Source organism: Bombina bombina, chromosome 1 (assembly GCF_027579735.1).
Source record: "Bombina bombina isolate aBomBom1 chromosome 1, aBomBom1.pri, whole genome shotgun sequence".
In the NCBI taxonomy this organism is placed as follows: domain Eukaryota; kingdom Metazoa; phylum Chordata; class Amphibia; order Anura; family Bombinatoridae; genus Bombina; species Bombina bombina.
Window position 1 is genome coordinate 551676403 of NC_069499.1, and position 22237 is coordinate 551698639.

At 40.7% G+C, this 22237-nt stretch overlaps 1 protein-coding gene across 1 annotated transcript in view; it reads left to right on the forward strand.

Annotated features, from left to right (window-relative positions):
• Positions 1 to 21841, forward strand: part of ORC2 (origin recognition complex subunit 2) — a 152806-nt gene extending 130965 nt beyond the window's left edge. Inside the window, exons 15-16 of the mRNA XM_053698709.1 lie at positions 13566 to 13684; positions 21423 to 21841. Of these exons, the coding sequence (XP_053554684.1) occupies positions 13566 to 13684; positions 21423 to 21509 (206 nt within the window). The 3' untranslated portion in view covers positions 21510 to 21841. The remainder of the gene's footprint in view (positions 1 to 13565; positions 13685 to 21422) is intronic.
• Positions 21842 to 22237: the final 396 nt, after the last annotated feature.

Below are 22237 nucleotides of genomic sequence, written 5' to 3' on the forward strand. Positions count from 1 at the left end.
AAAACCCTCTGCACTGAATAAGATCGCCTCTATATCGCTGAGGTAGAGTTGCAGAACCGGACATGCTCCTGGTAGGACTAGGTGCAGCAGCGGAAACAGGAGCAGCCATAACTTGCGGGACACTTGGGTCCAAATGTGCAATGCGAGTCAGCAGGGTTTGCAGGGCTAGTGCAAATTGATCCAAGCAGAGATCCTGTTCATTCATCCTGGAAATGATGGTAGGTAAAGATGGATTATTATCACCATTAGGATTCATTGCCCTTGCGAAATGTCAGGGTACCAGCCAGGAATCAGACTGAGACGAGAAGTGCAAAAATAATCACACCTTTATTAATAACAAAAAATAATAAAAAAGTCCATAAGTCCAATAACAAGCCAGGAGTCAAAACCAGAGCTGAAAACTATATATAAAAAATATAATTAGTGCGCCAGCGGTCAAGAAGTTATTGACACTAATACAATGAATTGTAAAGTGTTTGTGAAAAAACAATCAAAATAGTGTTGGTTGATAAAATAAAATTAATTTAAAGTGATTCCTAAGTAAACACTCAGATAACATTGAATGCTAGTGGATTAATATGGTCATATCAATATACTCCTTAGCATAAAAGGGGTACTAACATTAAAATGCAAAACAATGGTCACTAATAGACACAATGATATAGTGATATCGTCCCAAAAAACAAAGTTCTTGAGGTTATAAATGTAATGGGTTTATTCTCCAAATCACATGAGGCAAGCACTTCTTCAAACGATCCCTGTTGGTGGCCCAGGGGGGGTAGATACTAAACAGAAAAGGAGATAAAAGAAGGCGCCAACATAGTGCGATTACCAGTGAGATGGGACACGCAGTGCAAGTAAAATCAAATACTCACAGGATAACAGACACTTGAGAAGTGTCACAAAAGCATCCTGGACCCTCTGAGTCGTCCAGCTGACTCCCACTCCACTGTGGTAATGAAACCGCTCGTCACTGCCAATCAAGGTAGCTACGCTGGTGGTCTCAGATCCGCTTTTTGTCTTGGCTGCAGTCAGTGTTGCAAAAGGGACTGGCTAAAAATCCACTCGATCCAGGATGTAGCAGTTCAAATCAGTAAACTCCAAAGAGGAGTAAAACAGCCGGGCAAATTTGATATTAGTTGTAAATTGGCAAATCAAATATTACCAAAGGTAGAAAAGAAAGTTCGTGGCTACAATCTTAAAATAGACTTTAATGGCACAACGTTTCTCGGTCTGTACGTGACCGTTTCCTCAGGTGCATAAGTGTATAATACAACACATAAAAACCACGAACTTATAACAATCAGTACGGCGTCCTCAAATGCGCACCGCGCATGTGTGTAGGTGTGTCTAGATGCTGGGAGTTACACTTGCAACAAACTAACCAATAAGGTGCTTGAACTGATACACACCCAAATGGTTACGTAAATAGTGCATTATTTACCAATGCGGTGCTGATAGTAAACCGCACCATTTAATTTAAAAACAATAATATAGTTATATTTAATATAATCGTTAGGCGCAATAGACTCGTAGTCGCTAGAATTATGATATGTAGATAAAATTTTCCTATTGTTAAAAAGCAAATAACTACCAGATCGGGCACACCTACTAACATTGCATACATTTATTATGTTATGAACCTATATATAGCTGATAGCTACTAAAATACTAAATTAACATATATATATTAATAATGATACATATGTTAAATTATCACACAAATTCTAAAGTGTAAAATCCCCAATCATGGGTATATCTAGATCCTCACATAAAAATATATATTTGTACATATTTCTAAAAATCACCATAAAATTACTATTAAAAGAGGATGCGATGTCTTAGAAATAAATGGAAAAATATTATTAAAAACAAATTACTCCTCTAGGGAGGATGCAGATAGATCCAACAAACTAATATATATACACACAGTCCTGTACCGAAGCGTCTCTGTAGAGGACTCAATTTCTAGATATTAAAATCTGTGTATGGCTATTCCAGAAATGTATACATAACTAAATAGTGTGTGCTACATAACCGCTGCAATGTGTCAGTCGATATACTTAAACTGGTTTTAATGGGTTAATGGACAGACATGTTATAATAGCTCCACTCTCCATGTTTAATATATCTCTTTACAAAGTATGTGTGGTAGAAAAATGCCCCCATATTATATAGCAGGTGGTAAAATAGAGATATATACAGGTATATGGGGAATGAACAATAATCCTAGCTAAAACTAGCTTAGCAGATAAAATGGGATTGGGATACTCAAATATACTGGGAGAGGATAGTGAATATATTGCTTTCTCATTAGAGAGTATTTTATACTAAGTTACTATGCCTCTGGTTGGAGGATACACCTCCTATCGTTCTAGTATAGGATCTGCATATTGATGTGAATGCAGTCTTCATAGTTCTGACACGGGGATAATAACGCACCGATCCAAGGGATATGAACTTCTATATTTCATTTCTAATTTTAAACTAGTCTAATTGGTGTGGCGGATCAGGTGGGGGGGCCTAGATAGGACTTATATTGAGGGATATCGAGGGCCTATATGTGGACTAAATACAGGTGGACTATATAAGGATGTTCAATTAAAAGCAGCCATGTCAATATTTGCATTTAAGCCAGCCGGGGACAGGGTGCGCATCTTCCAGATCCAAAAAGTCTCCCTTTGTCTTAGATGCAAATATCTGTTTCTGCCCCATTTGGGGTACACTTGTTCTAAAGGGAATATATTAAACGTATTGGATGTGTTAGTATGACATAAGTTGGCATGTCTAGGGACACTATGATTGGCAATGTTTTTACTAATGTTCCTTAAGTGTTCCCCCCATCTTTTTTTGAGGGGTCTCGAGGTTCTGCCCACGTACTGAACCCCACAGCTGCACTCTAGCAAATAGACTACAAATGCCGTATCACATGTAAAGTGTGATTTAATGTAAAATTTTTCTTTACTAGTATAAGACACAAATTCAGTTCTCTTACTATTCGTATATTGGCATAATCCACAGTTGGCTCTATTGCATTTAAAAAAACCTGGTTTACCTAAAAGCCTATTGCCTGTTTGACTTGTTTTTATATTTTTGTTATATGTCGAAACTCTTTTCTTCATTACAATTTTGCTGGGAGCTAGTATATTTTTCAACGTGGGAGCACGTCTAAAAGTACACACAGGTGATTCTCCTATACTCTCCCTTAACAGAGGGTCCCCTGATAGAATATGCCAGTATTTACCTAGAATATTTTTAATTTTATTATGATTATTGTTAAATTGTGTTATAAATCTGACTTTCTCATTCCCCTTGATCGATCCTCCAATTTGTGTAGTCCCCTTGTTTTTGATGAAGAAATCATCTCTGCATTTATTCCTGGCTCTCATGTAACTATTCTCAATAAGATCTAAAGGGTAATATTTCTCAATAAACCTTTTTTTCAAAATATTCGCTTGTATGTCATAACTGGCTAAATCAGTGCAATTCCTGCGAATTCTACAAAATTGATTGTAAGGAATATTTTTCTTCCAAGGTAAGTGGTGGTTGCTTTTATAGTTCAAATAACTATTAGCATCCACCGACTTAAAAAAAGTTTTGGTAGAGATCCTGCCTGTGGTATCCCATGTTAATATGAGATCCAGAAATTCTATACTTGTTGCATCAATTTTAGAGGTGAACTTAAGGCCCAATGAGTTATTGTTTAGACTATCCATAAAATTCTGAGCTAATGAGATGTCCCCATCCCAAATAAATAAGAGGTCATCTATAAAACGGCCATAGATTCGCCCAGGCAAGAGCTGTGTCAGAGAGTAACGAGATGAGAAATCCCACCTTAGCTCTGTCAGAGGGAAACACCTGAGGTAACATCTCAAAGTAAATGCCCACCTGGTTCAAAAACCCTCTGCACTGAATAAGATCGCCTCCATATCGCTGAGGTAGAGTTGCAGAACCGGACATGCTCCTGGTAGGACTAGGTGCAGCAGCGGAAACAGGAGCAGCCATAACTTGCGGGACACTTGGTTCCAAATGTGCAATGCGAGTCAGCAGGGTTTGCAGGGCTAGTGCAAATTGATCCAAGCAGAGATCCTGTTCATTCATCCTGGAAATGATGGTAGGTAAAGATGGATTATTATCACCATTAGGATTCATTGCCCTTGCGAAATGTCAGGGTACCAGCCAGGAATCAGACTGAGACGAGAAGTGCAAAAATAATCACACCTTTATTAATAACAAAAAATAATAAAAAAGTCCATAAGTCCAATAACAAGCCAGGAGTCAAAACCAGAGCTGGTAGTCAGACGAGCCGAGTCAGGAGCCAAAGCGAATAGTCAGACTAGCCGGAATCAGGAACAAGGAGAACAGCAGAGTCAGGAACAAGCCAGAGATCAGGAACCAGGAGGGACGTCAGACAGCCAGGTAATACACTGGAACTCACAAACAGGTCTGAGACAACGCAAGGGCAAAGCATACTGAACAGAGGCCCTTTAAATAATAGTTGATGACATCACAATTCAGAGACTGCAACCTGTCTCACATGGATGATGTACACCAGTCTGGCATTAAAAGGGCATGCAGGATATGAGCAGCATCACACACTATGCACCAGAGTCGGCAAGAGAGGTGAGTAAAATGACTGCTAGCAGCACATGGCAAACAAAGCATAGAAAAAACCCTGACAAAAATACCTTTTCTTTCTGCAAGCTGCTCCAGCGCTTCCTCCTCCCGTCGCAAGCCTCTGCCGACGATAGAAATGACGATTCAGGCCTTCCACCAATCACGGCTTTGCTTTAGGCAATGCCCTGGGGGGAAGCCGTGATTGGAGGATGCTGGAATCGTCATTCCTGGAGCGGCTTGCAGAAAGAAAAGGTAAGTATTTTAACAAGTATTTTAAGTATTTTAACAAAAGCAGTGTAATTTAAAGTTTAATGAATGAAAGTGCCCCTGTTTTAATAGGATTATTAAAAACCGGGCACTCATTCCTCAAACGTTACATTCACTTTAATTAAACTACTTGCATGGACATTACCCACAAGTCTTGCTTCAACAATGCATACTTTTATTATAATGAGGCTACATAAACATTACTACATAATATGCATATTAAATATAAATACAGCAATGAATTAAAATATTAATATCAAAACTAATATATATCCATTCTATGTGGGAGTAGTGTGATGTAAATGAGGTTTTCAGCAGTCATACTCACATGTGTTACCTTGCAAGCATCCAGAGAGACATCCCCAATGTGTATGGTCTTTTATTGTAAGTTTTCATCCTTCCCCCAATGATGATTTTGCTTATATCCAGCCACTTTATCCTGCCCAGGTATATAATTACCGGCGATGCCATGGGTGGGGGGTTGTGCAGATAGCCTTTTGAATAAAGAGACCTTATGGCTATATCTTCACACAGCTGATCATAATTAGCAGACAGTCCTGCTAAGACTCCTGATAATGTGATCCCTGTACATTACTGAGTGACTTTAACTCATCTCTGTATAACTGAATGAGGATTTAACCCCTTCCTGACCACAGCTGTATTTCTCTTGTTAAGTGTGTTCAGTCCATGGGTCATCCATTACTTATGGGATATATTCTCCTTCCCAACAGGAAGTTGCAAGAGGATCACCCAAGCAGAGCTGCTATATAGCTCCTCCCCTCACATGTCATATCCAGTCATTCTCTTGCAACCCTCAACAAAGAAGGAGGTCGCGAGAGGAGCTGGAGTTTTTACTTAACTATTCTTCAATCAAAAGTTTGTTATTTTAAATGGCACCGGAGTGTGCTGTTTTTTCTATCTCAGGCAGTATTTGGAAGAAGAAACTGCCTGCGTTTTTTTTCTATGATCTTAGCAGGCGTAACTAAGATCCACTGGCTGTTCTCGACATTCTGAGGAGTGGGGTAACTTCAGAAACTGGGAATAGCATGCGGGGTCCTCCGCAAATGAGGTATGTGCAGTACATTATTTTCTGGGAATGGAATTGACTAAGAAAATACTGCTGTTACCGTATGATGTAAGTACAGCCTTAAATGCAGTAGTGGCAACTGGTATCAGGCTGATAAATGTATGCTCAGTCAAGTTATTTTCTAGGGACTAGAATTTGACTGAGAAAATACTGTTAAAACTGAAATAATACTTAAGCCTTATCTGCAGTGGTAGCGACTGGTAGCAGGCTTAGTGATAACTTTGCATGACATTGGAAAATGTTATTTTTTAATAAAACGTTTACTGGCATGTTATTCGTTTTTGTGAGGTACTTTGGTGATAAATCTCTTTGGGCATAATTTTTTTCCACATGGCTGACCTATAGTTTCTGCATGGAAACAGTTATATCAGGGCTCCCACTGTTGTGATAGGAGTGGGAGGGACCTTGTTTTAGCGCCTTGTTGCGCAGTTATAATTCTACACAGTCTTCCTGCTTCTTCCTCCTTGATCCAGGACGTCTCTAGAGAGCTCAGGGGTCTGCAAAATTCATTTTTGAGGGAGGTAATCAGTCACAGCAGATCTGTGACAGTGTGCTTGACTGTGATTAAAAGCGTTAAATCTTAATTGATATCCGTTTTATCCGTTTTGGGTATTGAGGGGTTAATCATCCTTTTGCTAATGGGTGCAATCCTCTGCTAATATTACACTTCTTGTTAAGAATTGATTAATTATATCTGTATTTTTGAAGCGCTGCAGCGTTTTTTATATTGCTTGTAAACTTATTGAAAGTGATTTCCAAGCTTGCTAGTTTCATTGCTAAGTCTGTTTAAACATGTCTGATTCAGAGGAAACTGTTTGTTCATCATGTTCAAAAGCCAATGTGGAGCCCAATAGAACGATGTGTACCAATTGTATTGATATTGCTTTGAATAAAAGTCAATCTGTACCGATAGAGAAACTATCACCAGACAACGAGGGGGAAGTTATGCCGCCTAACTCTCCTCACGTGTCAGTACCTGCGTCTCCCGCTCGGGAGATGCGTAGGATTGAGACGCCAAGTACATCTAGGCCCTTACAAATCACTTTACATGATATGGCTAATGTTATGAAAGAAGTATTATATAATATGCCCGAATTAAGGGGCAAGCGCGATAGCTCTGGGTTAAGGACAGAGCGCGCTGATGACACGAGAGCCATGTCTGATACTGCGTCACAATTTGCAGAACATGAGGACGGTGAGCTTCATTCTGTCGGTGACGGTTCTGATCCGGGGAGACCGGATTCAGAAATTTCAAATTTTAAATTTAAGCTTGAGAACCTCCGTGTGTTACTAGGGGAGGTATTAGCTGCTCTGAATGATTGCGACACGGTGGCAATCCCAGAGAAATTGTGTAGGTTGGATAGATACTATGCGGTACCGGTGTGTACTGACGTCTTTCCTATACCAAAAAGACTTACAGAAATTATTAGTAAGGAGTGGGATAGGCCCGGTGTGCCTTTTTCCCCTCCCCCGATATTCAGAAAAATGTTTCCTATAGACGCCACCACACGAGACTTATGGCAGACGGTCCCTAAGGTGGAGGGAGCAGTTTCTACTTTAGCCAAGCGTACCACTATCCCGGTGGAGGATAGCTGTGCTTTCTCAGATCCAATGGATAAAAAATTAGAGGGTTATCTTAAGAAAATGTTTGTTCAACAGGGTTTTATTTTGCAGCCTCTTGCATGCATTGCGCCTGTCACAGCTGCAGCGGCATTCTGGTTTGAGTCTCTGGAAGAGGCGATTCGCACAGAGCCATTGGATGAGGCTTTGAGCAAAGTTAGAACCCTTAAGCAAGCTAATGCGTTTGTTTCAGATGCCGTAGTACATCTAACCAAACTTACGGCTAAAAATTCCGGATTCGCCATACAGGCGCGCAGAGCGCTCTGGCTTAAATCCTGGTCAGCGGATGTAACTTCCAAGTCTAAGCTACTTAACATTCCTTTCAAAGGGCAGACCTTATTCGGGCCCGGCTTGAAGGAAATTATTGCTGACATTACGGGAGGTAAGGGCCACGCCCTTCCTCAGGACAGGGCCAAACCAAAGGCCAAACAGTCTAATTTTCGTGCCTTTCGTAACTTCAAGGCAGGAGCAGCATCAACTTCCTCCGCTCCAAAACAGGAAGGAACTACTGCTCGTTACAGACAGGGTTGGAAAGGCAACCAGTCATGGAACAAGGGCAAGCAGGCCAGAAAGCCTACTTCCGCCCCTAAGACAGCATGAAGACAGGGCCCCCTATCCGGAGACGGATGTATTGGGGGGCAGACTTTCTCTCTTTGCCCAGGCTTGGGCAAGAGATGTGCAGGATCCCTGGACGTTGAAGATTATATCTCAGGGATACCTTCTGGATTTCAAAACCTCTCCTCCACAAGGGAGGTTTCATCTTTCGAGGTTCTCAACAAACCTAGTAAAGAGAGAGGCATTTCTACAATGTGTACAAGACCTCTTAATCATGGGAGTGATCCACTCAGTTCCGCGATCGGAACAGGGACAAGGATTTTACTCAAATCTATTTGTGGTTCCCAAAAAAGTGGGAACCTTCAGACCAATCTTGGACTTAAAGATCTTAAACAAATTCCTAAGGGTACCATCGTTCAAGATGGAAACCATTCGAACCATCCTACCCATGATCCAAGAGGGTCAATATATGACCACAGTGGACTTAAAGGATGCTTACCTTCACATTCCGATTCACAAAGATCATTATCGGTACCTAAGGTTTGCCTTTCTAGACAGGCATTACCAATTTGTGGCTCTTCCCTTCGGGTTAGCCACGGCCCCGAGAATTTTTACGAAGGTTCTGGGCTCACTTCTGGCGGTACTAAGACCACGAGGCATAGCGGTGGCTCCGTACCTAGACGACATTCTGATACAAGCGTCAAGTTTTCAGAATGCAAAGTCTCATACAGAGATAGTTCTTGCATTTCTGAGGTCGCATGGGTGGAAAGTGAACATGGAAAAGAGTTCTCTGTTACCACTCACAAGGGTTCCTTTTCTAGGGACTCTTATAGATTCTGTAGAGATGAAGATTTACCTGACGGAGTCCAGGTTATCAAAGATTCTCAATGCTTGCCGTGTCCTTCACTCCATTCCAAGCCCATCAGTAGTTCAGTGCATGGAAGTAATCGGCTTAATGGTCGCGGCAATGGACATAGTGCCATTTGCGCGCCTACATCTCAGACCGCTGCAACTATGCATGCTAAGTCAATGGAACGGGGATTACTCAGATCTGTCCCCTTTGCTAAATCTGGACCAGGAGACCAGAGATTCTCTTCTCTGGTGGTTGTCACGGGTTCATCTGTCCAAAGGAATGACTTTTCGAAGACCTGATTGGACGATTGTAACAACAGATGCCAGCCTACTAGGCTGGGGAGCAGTCTGGAAATCCCTGAAGGCTCAGGGATCGTGGACTCAGGAGGAGAGACTCCTCCCGATAAACATTCTAGAATTAAGAGCAATATTCAATGCTCTTCTAACTTGGCCTCAGTTATCAACACTGAGGTTCATCAGATTTCAGTCGGACAACATCACGACTGTGGCTTACATCAATCATCAAGGGGGAACCAGGAGTTCCCTAGCGATGTTGGAAGTCTCGAAGATAATTCGCTGGGCAGAGTCTCACTCTTGCCACCTGTCAGCGATTTACATCCCAGGCGTAGAGAACTGGGAGGCGGATTTCCTAAGTCGCCAGACTTTTCATCCGGGAGAGTGGGAACTTCACCCGGAGGTATTTGCTCAACTGATTCGTCGTTGGGGCAAACCGGATCTGGATCTCATGGCATCTCGCCAGAACGCGAAGCTTCCTTGTTACGGATCCAGGTCCAGGGACCCGGGAGCGGTGCTGGTAGATGCATTAGCAGCCCCTTGGGTTTTCAACATAGCTTATGTGTTTCCACCATTTCCGTTGCTACCTCGACTGATTGCCAGGATCAAACAGGAGAGGGCATCGGTAATTCTGATAGCGCCTGCATGGCCACGCAGGACCTGGTATGCAGACCTAGTGGACATATCGTCCTGTCCACCATGGTCTCTTCCTCTGAGGCAGGACCTTCTAATTCAGGGTCCTTTCAACCATCCAAACCTAATTTCTCTGAGGCTGACTGCCTGGAAATTGAACGCTTGATTCTATCTAAGCGGGGGTTTTCGGATTCGGTTATTGATACATTAATACAGGCTCGGAAACCTGTGACCAGAAAAATTTACCATAAGATATGGCGTAAATATTTATATTGGTGCAAATCCAAGAGTTACTCATGGAGTAAGGTTAGAATTCCTAGGATATTGGCTTTTCTACAAGAGGGTTTAGAAAAAGGTTTGTCTGCTAGTTCGCTAAAGGGACAGATTTCAGCTCTGTCTATTCTTTTACACAAACGTCTGGCAGAGAATCCAGACGTCCAGGCCTTTTGTCAGGCTTTGGCTAGAATTAAGCCTGTGTTTAAAGCTGTTGCTCCTCCATGGAGCTTAAACTTGGTTCTTAAAGTTCTTCAGGGTGTTCCGTTTGAACCCCTTCATTCCATCGATATTAAGCTTTTATCTTGGAAAGTTTTGTTTTTGATGGCTATTTCCTCGGCTCGAAGAGTCTCTGAGTTATCTGCCTTACATTGTGATTCTCCTTATCTGATCTTTCATTCAGACAAGGTAGTACTGCGTACTAAACCTGGGTTTTTACCTAAGGTTGTTTCTAACAGGAATATCAATCAAGAGATTGTTGTTCCATCATTATGTCCTAATCCTTATTCAAAGAAGGAACGTCTTTTGCATAATCTAGACGTGGTCCGTGCTCTGAAGTTCTACTTACAGGCAACTAAAGATTTTCGACAAACTTCTTCTCTGTTTGTCGTTTACTCTGGACAGAGGAGAGGTCAAAAGGCTTCGGCTACCTCTCTCTCTTTTTGGCTTCGTAGCATAATACGTTTAGCCTATGAGACTGCTGGACAGCAGCCTCCTGAAAGAATTACAGCTCATTCCACTAGAGCTGTGGCTTCCACCTGGGCTTTTAAGAATGAGGCCTCTGTTGAACAGATTTGCAAGGCTGCAACTTGGTCTTCACTTCATACTTTTTCCAAATTTTACAAATTTGACACTTTCGCTTCTTCGGAGGCTGGTTTTGGGAGAAAGGTTCTACAGGCAGTGGTTCCTTCTGTTTAATGTTCCTGCCTTGTCCCTCCCTTCATCCGTGTACTTAGCTTTGGTATTGGTATCCCATAAGTAATGGATGACCCGTGGACTGAACACACTTAACAAGAGAAAACATAATTTATGCTTACCTGATAAATTTATTTCTCTTGTAGTGTGTTCAGTCCACGGCCCGCCCTGTCTTTTTAAGGCAGGTTCTAAATTTTAAAATTATAACTCCAGTCACCACTGCACCTTATAGTTTCTCCTTTCTCGTCTTGTTTCGGTCGAATGACTGGATATGACATGTGAGGGGAGGAGCTATATAGCAGCTCTGCTTGGGTGATCCTCTTGCAACTTCCTGTTGGGAAGGAGAATATATCCCATAAGTAATGGATGACCCGTGTACTGAACACACTACAAGAGAAATAAATTTATCAGGTAAGCATAAATTATGTTTTCTTCCAGTCCATGCCATTGATATCTGCTTATATTTTGGAAAGTACTCTTACTATTTGCAATCTTTTCAGCTAGGAGAGTTTCTGAGTTGCCAACCTTGTCTTGTGATCTCCATTTCTAATTATTCATAAGGACAAGGCTATACTTTGAACTAAATTATTTTCCTCCTTAGGGAGTTTCAAAGGAAAAACATAATTTATGTAAGAACTTACCTGATAAATTCATTTCTTTCATATTAGCAAGAGTCCATGAGCTAGTGACGTATGGGATATACATTCCTACCAGGAGGGGCAAAGTTTCCCAAACCTCAAAATGCCTATAAATACACCCCTCACCACACCCACAATTCAGTTTAACGAATAGCCAAGAAGTGGGGTGATAAAAAAGTGCGAAAGCATATAAAATAAGGAATTGGAATAATTGTACTTTATACAAAAATCATAACCACCACAAAAAAAGGGCGGGCCTCATGGACTCTTGCTAATATGAAAGAAATGAATTTATCAGGTAAGTTCTTACATAAATTATGTTTTCTTTCATGTAATTAGCAAGAGTCCATGAGCTAGTGACGTATGGGATAATGATTACCCAAGATGTGGATCTTTCCACACAAGAGTCACTAGAGAGGGAGGGATAAAATAAAGACAGCCAATTCCTGCTGAAAATAATCCACACCCAAAATAAAGTTTAATGAAAAACATAAGCAGAAGATTCAGACTGAAACCGCTGCCTGAAGTACTTTTCTACCAAAAACTGCTTCAGAAGAAGAAAATACATCAAAATGGTAGAATTTAGTAAAAGTATGCAAAGAGGACCAAGTTGCTGCTTTGCAAATCTGATCAACCGAAGCTTCATTCCTAAACGCCCAGGAAGTAGAAACTGACCTGGTAGAATGAGCTGTAATCCTCTGAGGCGGAGTTTTACCCGACTCAACTGAATTGTGGGTGTGGTGAGGGGTGTATTTATAGGCATTTTGAGGTTTGGGAAACTTTGCCCCTCCTGGTAGGAATGTATATCCCATACGTCACTAGCTCATGGACTCTTGCTAATTACATGAAAGAAACACCAATCCTTTATTGTGTTCAGATCCTGCTATCTCTGAGTAGTGACTCTTACATAATCTTGAGGTAACCAACGCTTTGAAGTTTTATCGCCAAGCTACTAAAGATTTCAGACAAACTTCTAGTTGTTTTTTTCACTACTCTGGGACTTGTAAGGGGCAGAAAGCTGGTACGGTAGTGTTGGCCTCTTGGCTCAAATAAGTGATTCACAAGGCTTACTTAAAGGCTGGAAAAGTTGCCTCCTAAGTGTATTCAGCTCTTCTACAAGAGCATCTGCTACATCGTGGGTTATTTAAAAATGATGCATCTTTGGCGCAGATTTGCAAAGCTGCAACATGTCTTCTCTGTGTACTTTTTTCAGAGTTTATCGCTTTGAGGTTTTGTTTATTTGCCAGCAGCTTTTGGCAGGAAAGTCCTTCAGGCCGCAGTGTTGACTAAATAAGAACTGTCAACCTTTCTGTAACATAGACCATCTGCTTGGGTATTAAGCCCATATGTTATGGATAACTGTGGACCATCATCATTTTACAAAAGAAAACAAAATGTATACTTACCTGATGATAAATTATTTTCTTTCAAAATGATGATGGTCCACAGGCCCCCCCCCCCCCCCCCCATTTCAGTGTTTGGGCAAATAGCTCTTACATCTCTAAAAACCCTGCTTTGTCTTTCCTATCTATATATGTTTCCTCTATAAACTAGAGGGAGGTGGGAGGTATTTTAAGCTCTGATATGGGTTCTTGACCTTCTCCTAGTGGAAGGAAATATATCCCATATGTTATGGAGGACTGTGGACCATCATCATTCCGAAATAAAATAATTTATCATGTAAGTATAAATTTTGTTTTTATTATCATGATCATAAGTCTGTTTAGTAATTTTTACAGAGTACACCACCACTATTCAGCAGATGTAAATATTTGTTTATTTTACTTATACAAAGCATGTACTCTTTTTTGCAGGGCTGTCTTTTCAGGATTTCTATCAGCAGTGTCGGGAAGCTTTCCTTGTCAACAGTGACCTGACATTAAGGGCTCAGCTGACTGAATTCCGTGACCATAAACTGATACGTACTAAAAAGGTAAATAGTTATCTCAAAGTTCCATTCATATGTTTGACATTTTCAAATGTGTTTTATTTCTCCTGTTAAGTGTAGTCAGTCCACGGGTCATCATTACTTATGGGATATTAACTCCTCCCCAACAGGAAGTGGAAGAGGATCACCCAAGCAGAGCTGCTATATAGCTCCTCCCCTCTACGTCACACCCAGTCATTCTCTTGCACCCAACTAATAGATAGGATGTGTGAGAGGACTGTGGTGATTAAACTTAGTTTTTTATATCTTCAATCAAAAGTTTGTTATTTTAAACGACACCGGAGTGTGTTGTTTCCTTCTCAGGCAGAATTTGAAGAAGAATCTACCTGAGTTTTTTGTATATGATCTTAGCGGACGTAACTAAGATCCGTTTGCTGTTCTCGGCCATTCTGAGGAGTAAGGTAACTTCAGATCAGGGGACAGCGGGCAGGTTCACCTGCAAAGAGGTATGTTGCAGTATATTATTTTCTAAGGAATGGAATTGACTTTGAAAATACTGCTAATACCGATATAATGTAAGTACAGCCTTAAATGCAGTAGTAGCAACTGGTATCAGGCTGACATGTATATATGTTAACACTTAAGTATTTCTGGGGAATGGCACTTCTCTGGGAAAATACTGTATGCATATATCTTTTAGCCTAACTTGCAGTGGGAGCGACTAGCAGCAGGCTTTTTAAAGACATTTTATATATTAGATTTTAAACGTTTACTGGCATGTTAAATCGTTTAATTATCTGAGGTACTTGATGAGAATTGTTTTGGGCTTTATTTTCCACATGGCTGTCGTTGTTTTAAATTAAAACAGTTTACTGAGCTCCCCTCACTGTTGTAGTGTGAGTGGGAGGGGCCTATTTTGGCGCTTTTACTACGCATCAGAAATTCAGTCACAGTCTGTCTTTTTCTCCCTGCATGATCCAGGACGTCTCCACAGAGCTCAGGGGTCTTCAAAACTAGTTTTGAGGGAGGTAATCACTCACAGCCGACCTGTGAGACTGTGCTTGACTGTGATAAAAACGTTTATATTGTCAATTGTTATACGTTTTTTTTCTGACATTAAGGGTTAATCATCCATTGCTTATGTGTGCAATCCTTTGCTAAATTTGGTTTATATAACTAATCCGGTTCATTGTTATTCAACTGTGACAGTTTTTGTGTGCTTCTTAAAGGCACAGTAACGTTTTTACATATTGCTTGTAAATTTAGTTGAAAAGTATTTCCAAGCTTGCTAGTCTAATTGCTAGTTTGTTTAACATGTCTGACACAGAGGAAACTCTTTGTGCAATATGTTCAAAAGCCGAGGTGGAGCCCAATAGAAATTTATGTACTAATTGCATTGATGCTACTTTAAATAAAAGTCAATCTGTACATGTTAAGCAACATTCACCAGACAACGAGAGGGAAGTTATGCCGACTAACTTGCCTCGCGTGTCAGTACCTGCATCTCCCGCTCAGGAGGTGCGTGATATTGTAACGCCAAGTACATCAGGGTGGCCATTACAAATCACTTTACAAGACATGGCTAATGTTATGACTGAAGTTTTGTCTAAATTGCCAGAACTTAGAGGTAAACGAGATCACTCTGGGATGAGAACAGAGTATACTGATAATGCTAGGGCCATGTCTGATGCTGCGTCACAATATGCAGAGCATGAGGACGGAGAGCTTCATTCTGCGGGTGACGGATCTGATCCAAATAAATTGGATTCAGACATTTCAAATTTTAAGTTTAAGCTGGAAAACCTCCGTGTGTTACTAGGGGAGGTGTTAGCGGCTCTGAATGATTGTAACACAGTTGCAATCCCAGAGAAAATGTGTAGGTTGGATAAATATTTTGCGGTACCGACGAGTACTGACGTTTTTCCTATACCTAAAAGACTTACTGAAATTATTACTAAGGAGTGGGACAGACCCGGTGTGCCTTTCTCACCCCCTCCTATATTCAGAAAAATGTTTCCAATAGACGCCACCACACGGGACTTATGGCAAACGGTCCCTAAGGTGGAGGGAGCAGTTTCTACTTTAGCTAAGCGTACCACTATCCCGGTGGAGGATAGCTGTGCTTTTTCAGATCCAATGGATAAAAAGTTAGAGGGTTACCTTAAGAAAATGTTTGTTCAACAAGGTTTTATATTACAACCCCTTGCATGCATTGCGCCTGTCACGGCTGCGGCTGCATTTTGGTTTGAGTCTCTGGAAGACACCCTTGACTCAGCGACATTAGATGAGATTTCACTTAAGCTTAAAACCCTTAAGCTAGCTAATTCATTTATTTCTGATGCCGTAGTACATTTAACTAAACTTACGGCTAAGAATTCCGGATTCGCCATTCAGGCACGCAGAGCGATGTGGCTAAAATCCTGGTCAGCTGATGTAACTTCTAAATCGAAACTAATTAACATACCTTTCAAGGGGCAGACTTTATTTGGGCCCGGTTTGAAAGAAATTATCGCTGATATTACGGGAGGTAAAGGCCATGCCCTGCCTCAAGACAGAGCCAAACCCAGGGCTAGACAGTCTAATTTTCGTGCCTTTCGTAATTTCAAGGCAGGAGCAGCTTCAACTTCCTCTGCTCCAAAACAGGAAGGAGCTGTTGCTCGCTACAGACAAGGCTGGAAACCTAACCAGGCCTGGAACAAGGGCAAGCAGACCAGAAAGCCTGCTGCTGCCCCTAAGACAGCATGAAGTGAGGGCCCCCGATCCGGAAACGGATCTAGTGGGGGGCAGACTCTCTCTCTTCGCCCAGGCTTGGGCAAGAGATGTCCAGGATCCCTGGGCGTTGGAGATCATATCTCAGGGATATCTTCTGGACTTCAAAGCTTCTCCTCCACAAGGGAGATTTCACCTTTCAAGGTTGTCAACAAACCAGATAAAGAAAGAGGCGTTTCTACGCTGTGTACAAGACCTTTTACTAATGGGAGTGATCCACCCAGTTCCGCGGTCGGAACACGGACAAGGGTTTTACTCAAATCTGTTTGTGGTTCCCAAAAAAGAGGGAACCTTCAGACCAATATTGGATTTAAAGATCCTAAACAAATTCCTAAGAGTTCCATCGTTCAAAATGGAAACTATTCGGACAATCTTACCCATGATCCAAAGAGGTCAGTACATGACCACAGTGGATTTAAAGGATGCCTACCTTCACATACCGATTCACAAAGAACATTATCGGTATCTAAGGTTTGCCTTCCTAGACAGGCATTACCAGTTTGTAGCTCTTCCCTTCGGGTTGGCTACGGCTCCAAGAATCTTTACAAAGGTTCTGGGCTCTCTTCTGGCGGTACTAAGACCGCGAGGAATTTCGGTAGCTCCGTACCTAGACGACATTCTGATACAAGCGTCAAGCTTCCAAACTGCCAAGTCTCATACAGAGTTAGTACTGGCATTTCTGAGATCACATGGGTGGAAAGTAAACGAGGAGAAGAGTTCTCTCTTACCACTCACAAGAGTTCCCTTCTTGGGGACTCTTATAGATTCTGTAGAAATGAAAATTTACCTGACAGAGGACAGGTTAACAAAGCTTCTAAATGCTTGCCGTGTCCTTCATTCCATTCAACACCCGTCAGTGGCTCAATGCATGGAGGTAATCGGCTTAATGGTAGCGGCAATGGACATAGTTCCTTTTGCACGCCTGCACCTCAGACCGCTGCAATTGTGCATGCTAAGTCAGTGGAATGGGGATTACTCAGATTTGTCCCCTACGCTGAATCTGGATCAGGAGACCAGAGATTCTCTTCTATGGTGGCTTTGTCGGCCGCATCTGTCCAGGGGGATGCCCTTCAGCAGACCAGACTGGACAATTGTAACTACAGACGCCAGCCTTCTAGGTTGGGGCGCTGTCTGGAATTCCCTGAAGGCTCAGGGATCATGGACTCAAGAGGAGAGTCTCTTTCCAATAAACATTCTGGAATTGAGAGCAGTTCTCAGTGCCCTACTGGCTTGGCCTCAGTTAGCAACTCTGAGGTTTATCAGGTTTCAGTCGGACAACATCACGACTGTGGCTTACATCAACCATCAGGGAGGGACAAGAAGTTCCCTAGCGATGATGGAAGTATCAAAGATAATTCGCTGGGCAGAGTCTCACTCTTGCCACCTGTCAGCGATCCACATCCCAGGAGTGGACAACTGGGAGGCGGATTTCCTAAGTCGCCAGACTTTTCATCTGGGGGAGTGGGAACTTCATCCGGAGGTCTTTGCCCAAATACTTCGACGTTGGGGCAAACTAGATATGGATCTCATGGCGTCTCGCCAGAACGCCAAGCTTCCTCGTTACGGGTCCAGGTCCAGGGACCCGGGAGCGGTCCTGATAGATGCCTTGACAGCACCTTGGACCTTCAGGATGGCTTATGTGTTTCCACCATTCCCGATGCTTCCTCGTTTGATTGCAAGGATCAAACAGGAGAAAGCATCAGTGATTCTAATAGCGCCTGCGTGGCCACGCAGGACCTGGTATGCAGATCTAGTGGACATGTCATCCTGTCCACCTTGGTCTCTGCCTCTGAGACAGGACCTTCTAATTCAGGGTCCTTTCAAACATCAAAACCTAATTTCTCTGAAGCTGACTGCATGGAAATTGAACGCTTAATTTTATCAAAGCGTGGATTTTCAGAGCCAGTAATTGATACCTTAATACAGGCTAGGATACCTGTTACCAGGAAAATTTACCATAAGATATGGCGTAAATACTTACACTGGTTCGAATCCAAGGGTTACTCATGGAGTAAGGTTAGGATTCCTAGGATATTGTCTTTTCTACAAGAAGGTTTAGAAAAGGGTTTATCTGCTAGTTCGTTAAAGGGACAGATCTCAGCTCTGTCCATCCTTTTACACAAGCGTCTGTCAGAAGTTCCAGACGTTCAGGCTTTTTGTCAGGCTTTGGCCAGGATTAAGCCTGTGTTTAAATCTGTTGCTCCGCCGTGGAGCTTAAACTTAGTTCTTAACGTTTTACAGGGTGTTCCGTTTGAACCCCTTCACTCCATTGATATCAAGCTGTTATCTTGGAAAGTTCTGTTTTTAATGGCTATTTCCTCGGCTCGTAGAGTCTCTGAATTATCAGCCTTACATTGTGATTCTCCGTATCTGATTTTTCATTCAGATAAGGTAGTTCTGCGTACTAAACCTGGGTTCTTACCTAAGGTAGTCACTAACAAGAATATCAATCAAGAGATTGTTGTTCCATCATTGTGTCCTAACCCTTCTTCAAAGAGGGAACGACTTCTGCACAATCTAGATGTAGTCCGTGCCCTGAAATTTTATTTACAGGCAACTAAAGATTTTCGACAAACTTCTTCCCTGTTTGTCGTTTATTCTGGACAGAGGAGAGGTCAAAAAGCATCTGCTACCTCTCTATCCTTTTGGCTTCGTAGCATAATACGTTTGGCCTATGAGACTGCTGGACAGCAGCCTCCTGAAAGGATTACAGCTCATTCTACTAGAGCTGTGGCTTCCACTTGGGCCTTTAAGAAAGAGGCCTCTGTTGAACAGATTTGCAAGGCTGCGACTTGGTCTTCTCTTCATACTTTTTACAAATTTTACAAATTTGACACTTTTGCTTCTTCGGAGGCTGTTTTTGGGAGAAAGGTTCTTCAGGCAGTGGTTCCTTCCGTATAGAGATCCTGCCTGTCCCTCCCGTCATCCGTGTACTTAGCTTTGGTATTGGTATCCCATAAGTAATGATGACCTGTGGACTGACTACACTTAACAGGAGAAAACATAATTTATGCTTACCTGATAAATTCCTTTCTCCTGTAGTGTAGTCAGTCCACGGCCCGCCCTGTTTTTTAAGGCAGGTCTAAATTTTTTAATTATACTCCAGTCACCACTGCACCCTATAGTTTCTCCTTTCTCGTTTGGTCCCTGGTCGAATGACTGGGTGTGACGTAGAGGGGAGGAGCTATATAGCAGCTCTGCTTGGGTGATCCTCTTGCACTTCCTGTTGGGGAGGAGTTAATATCCCATAAGTAATGATGACCCGTGGACTGACTACACTACAGGAGAAAGGAATTTATCAGGTAAGCATAAATTATGTTTTTGACAGTTTTCCTAAATATGAGAACTCCACTTTTGAGAATTAAAATTAAAAGAAAATTGGTGGGGTTTAGAAATATAGGCATGCAATCTCTTAAATGTCAAACCTGTGATTGAGCTTTGGAAGAAAATATACTTTGAGCAATTGATGCATTTTCTTGGCTCACTTTAGTAGAACTCCGTAATGAAAAGAGCGTTCTCTAAAGGGACATTTAAATAGTGCTTTTTAATTATGTATGATAGAATTTTGAGTTTAAACATGTTAAAATATCTTTATATATATCGATGGTCAAATATGTTTTAATTATTGTTATGCAACAAATGTAAGTTGGATGCCTGTTAATAATATGATATAATACACAGATTTCTTACTTGTTGAGATATATCTATCTATCTATATATATATATATATATATATATATATATATATATATATATATATATATATATATATATATATATTTATCACAGTTCCAGTGATGCCCCACAGGCAAGGAACATATGATTTAAAAAATGATCACTTTAGAAACCAATATCTTAAACCATTCTAGATTTTATTATGGTTACCAAATTTCAGTCAAAACTATCCCTGTGATTAGAAAAAACCTCACAGCACCATCTAAAATAAGAAAAGCACATGCATATCCCTTGTACAAATAGTTTAATTGTGATGCCGGTTGTGATGGAAGACATTTTGTATATAGCTCTTTTTGGATGGGTTTGTATGAAACTTTTGTAGTTGATCATCCTGTCCCAGTGGAACATTGACTCCCTAGACTTGACTGCATCATTTGGGCCTTGACAAGTTTGAGAAGGATTTTCTGCAGCAAATCTAGATTCTCATTTCTATAGATGCCAGTCCTCTGTGTGAATGTGGTTCGGGATACCATTTTTAAAAAAAAAAAAAAATGTGAATTTCTGAAAATAATCTAATCGCAACAAGGGAAAACTCAGTTTAAAAAGAAATGCAAAATATGTAGGGATCCATATGCCGTTGTCAGTTTTTCACTGTGATCATGGAGGTTTAGGTGAATATTTGTTCCATTTCTTCTAGTTACATAGAAGTATTGGATTTTTCATGATTCATCCCTTTACCAGCACATAAAAGTGCTAGTGCTGTTAAAGTGCATTAAACTGTATCAAGCTAAATAATGTTACTCGGTTTGGGACCCCTTAGAAAGAAATGTTAACACAGGTGTTTTGTTTCTTGTTTATGTATTTCAGAAATTGTATGGTTTTAGATATTTTTTCTTTTAGTTTGCCATTAGTTTGATAAAAGTTAAGGTTTTGTACTTTATTTTATTTTTTTTTTATTTTTTTTTGCAAATGTGACTTTTTTTTGTTTGTTTTTTTGTTTCAAACACTGGAAAGATTTTCTCATGCTTTAAAACATTCCATTGCATTGGGACACATGTTCTGATTCTGCAGCTTCATTCTGTTGAACCTTTTCACAAAGTATTAGTACCAAGCTGTTGGTGGCATTATCCAAAATTAGTCATATTTCTGAGCTATGGTTGTTTTAAGAATATTTGTGCCAAAGTGTTTTTATACCTCTGCCCTCCAAGATTTTAAAAACATATGGAATCCCAAATCTAGATCTGTGCATATTCTAATTGACTAAAAGTAAAATATAAATGGTAATAAATATGTTGAAACAAATTCAGATGAGTAATTATTGTTGTTTTCTAATTTTCAGGGTGTTGATGGAGTAGAATATTTGTTGATTCCTCTAGATCTTGGAACACTTACAGATTTCTTGGAAATGGAAGACAAAGAGGCATAAAATAAGCCAAAATCCACTGTTACTGTAAGACAAGCTAGTAAAGATATTGAGTCCCTTCTAATATTGTGTTTAAGATCGAAAAATGGAAAGAAAGTACTAGCACAGATGTGTCACCATCTATTTTGACGATTGAGTAGATCATGCAGTGGTGAATATGTTTATGTAAATGAAACAAATAATGAAGAATATTTTGTTATTGAACAAAATTATTATTAGCTGCTATGTGGCATCCAGATGTCTTAAATTAGAAATGTTTTTCACGGTATTATGTAAACTGTGAAATATTTATCATGACAAGATTGATTCAAAGCTAAAATAAAATTACTTCAGTATATGGGTTGTCTTGTGGTTTTTTTAGGTTTGTAACTGTTTTATTTTATTGTTAGAGGTAAGGCATAAATAAGTTGTCATGAAGTGTGTTGGCTATCTAAATGTATTTTATAGTAATAACTTTAAAGGAATGTGGAAATCAAAATTTAAGTTTCACCATTCCAATAGAGCTTTACATTTTTTGGGGGTATGAACCTTTCCAGATTACTTGTATTGTTAAATATAAATGTAGCTCATTGCTATGAAAGCACACTGTATAACATTGTTGTAAACAGAGCTGCTGTAAAATGTGCAAAACACATACACTCTTATAGCCTACCTATGTATGCTGATGTATATCAAAATCATTGAAATTTGATCCCTTTTTCTCTTGTTAAGTGTATCCAGTCCACGGATCA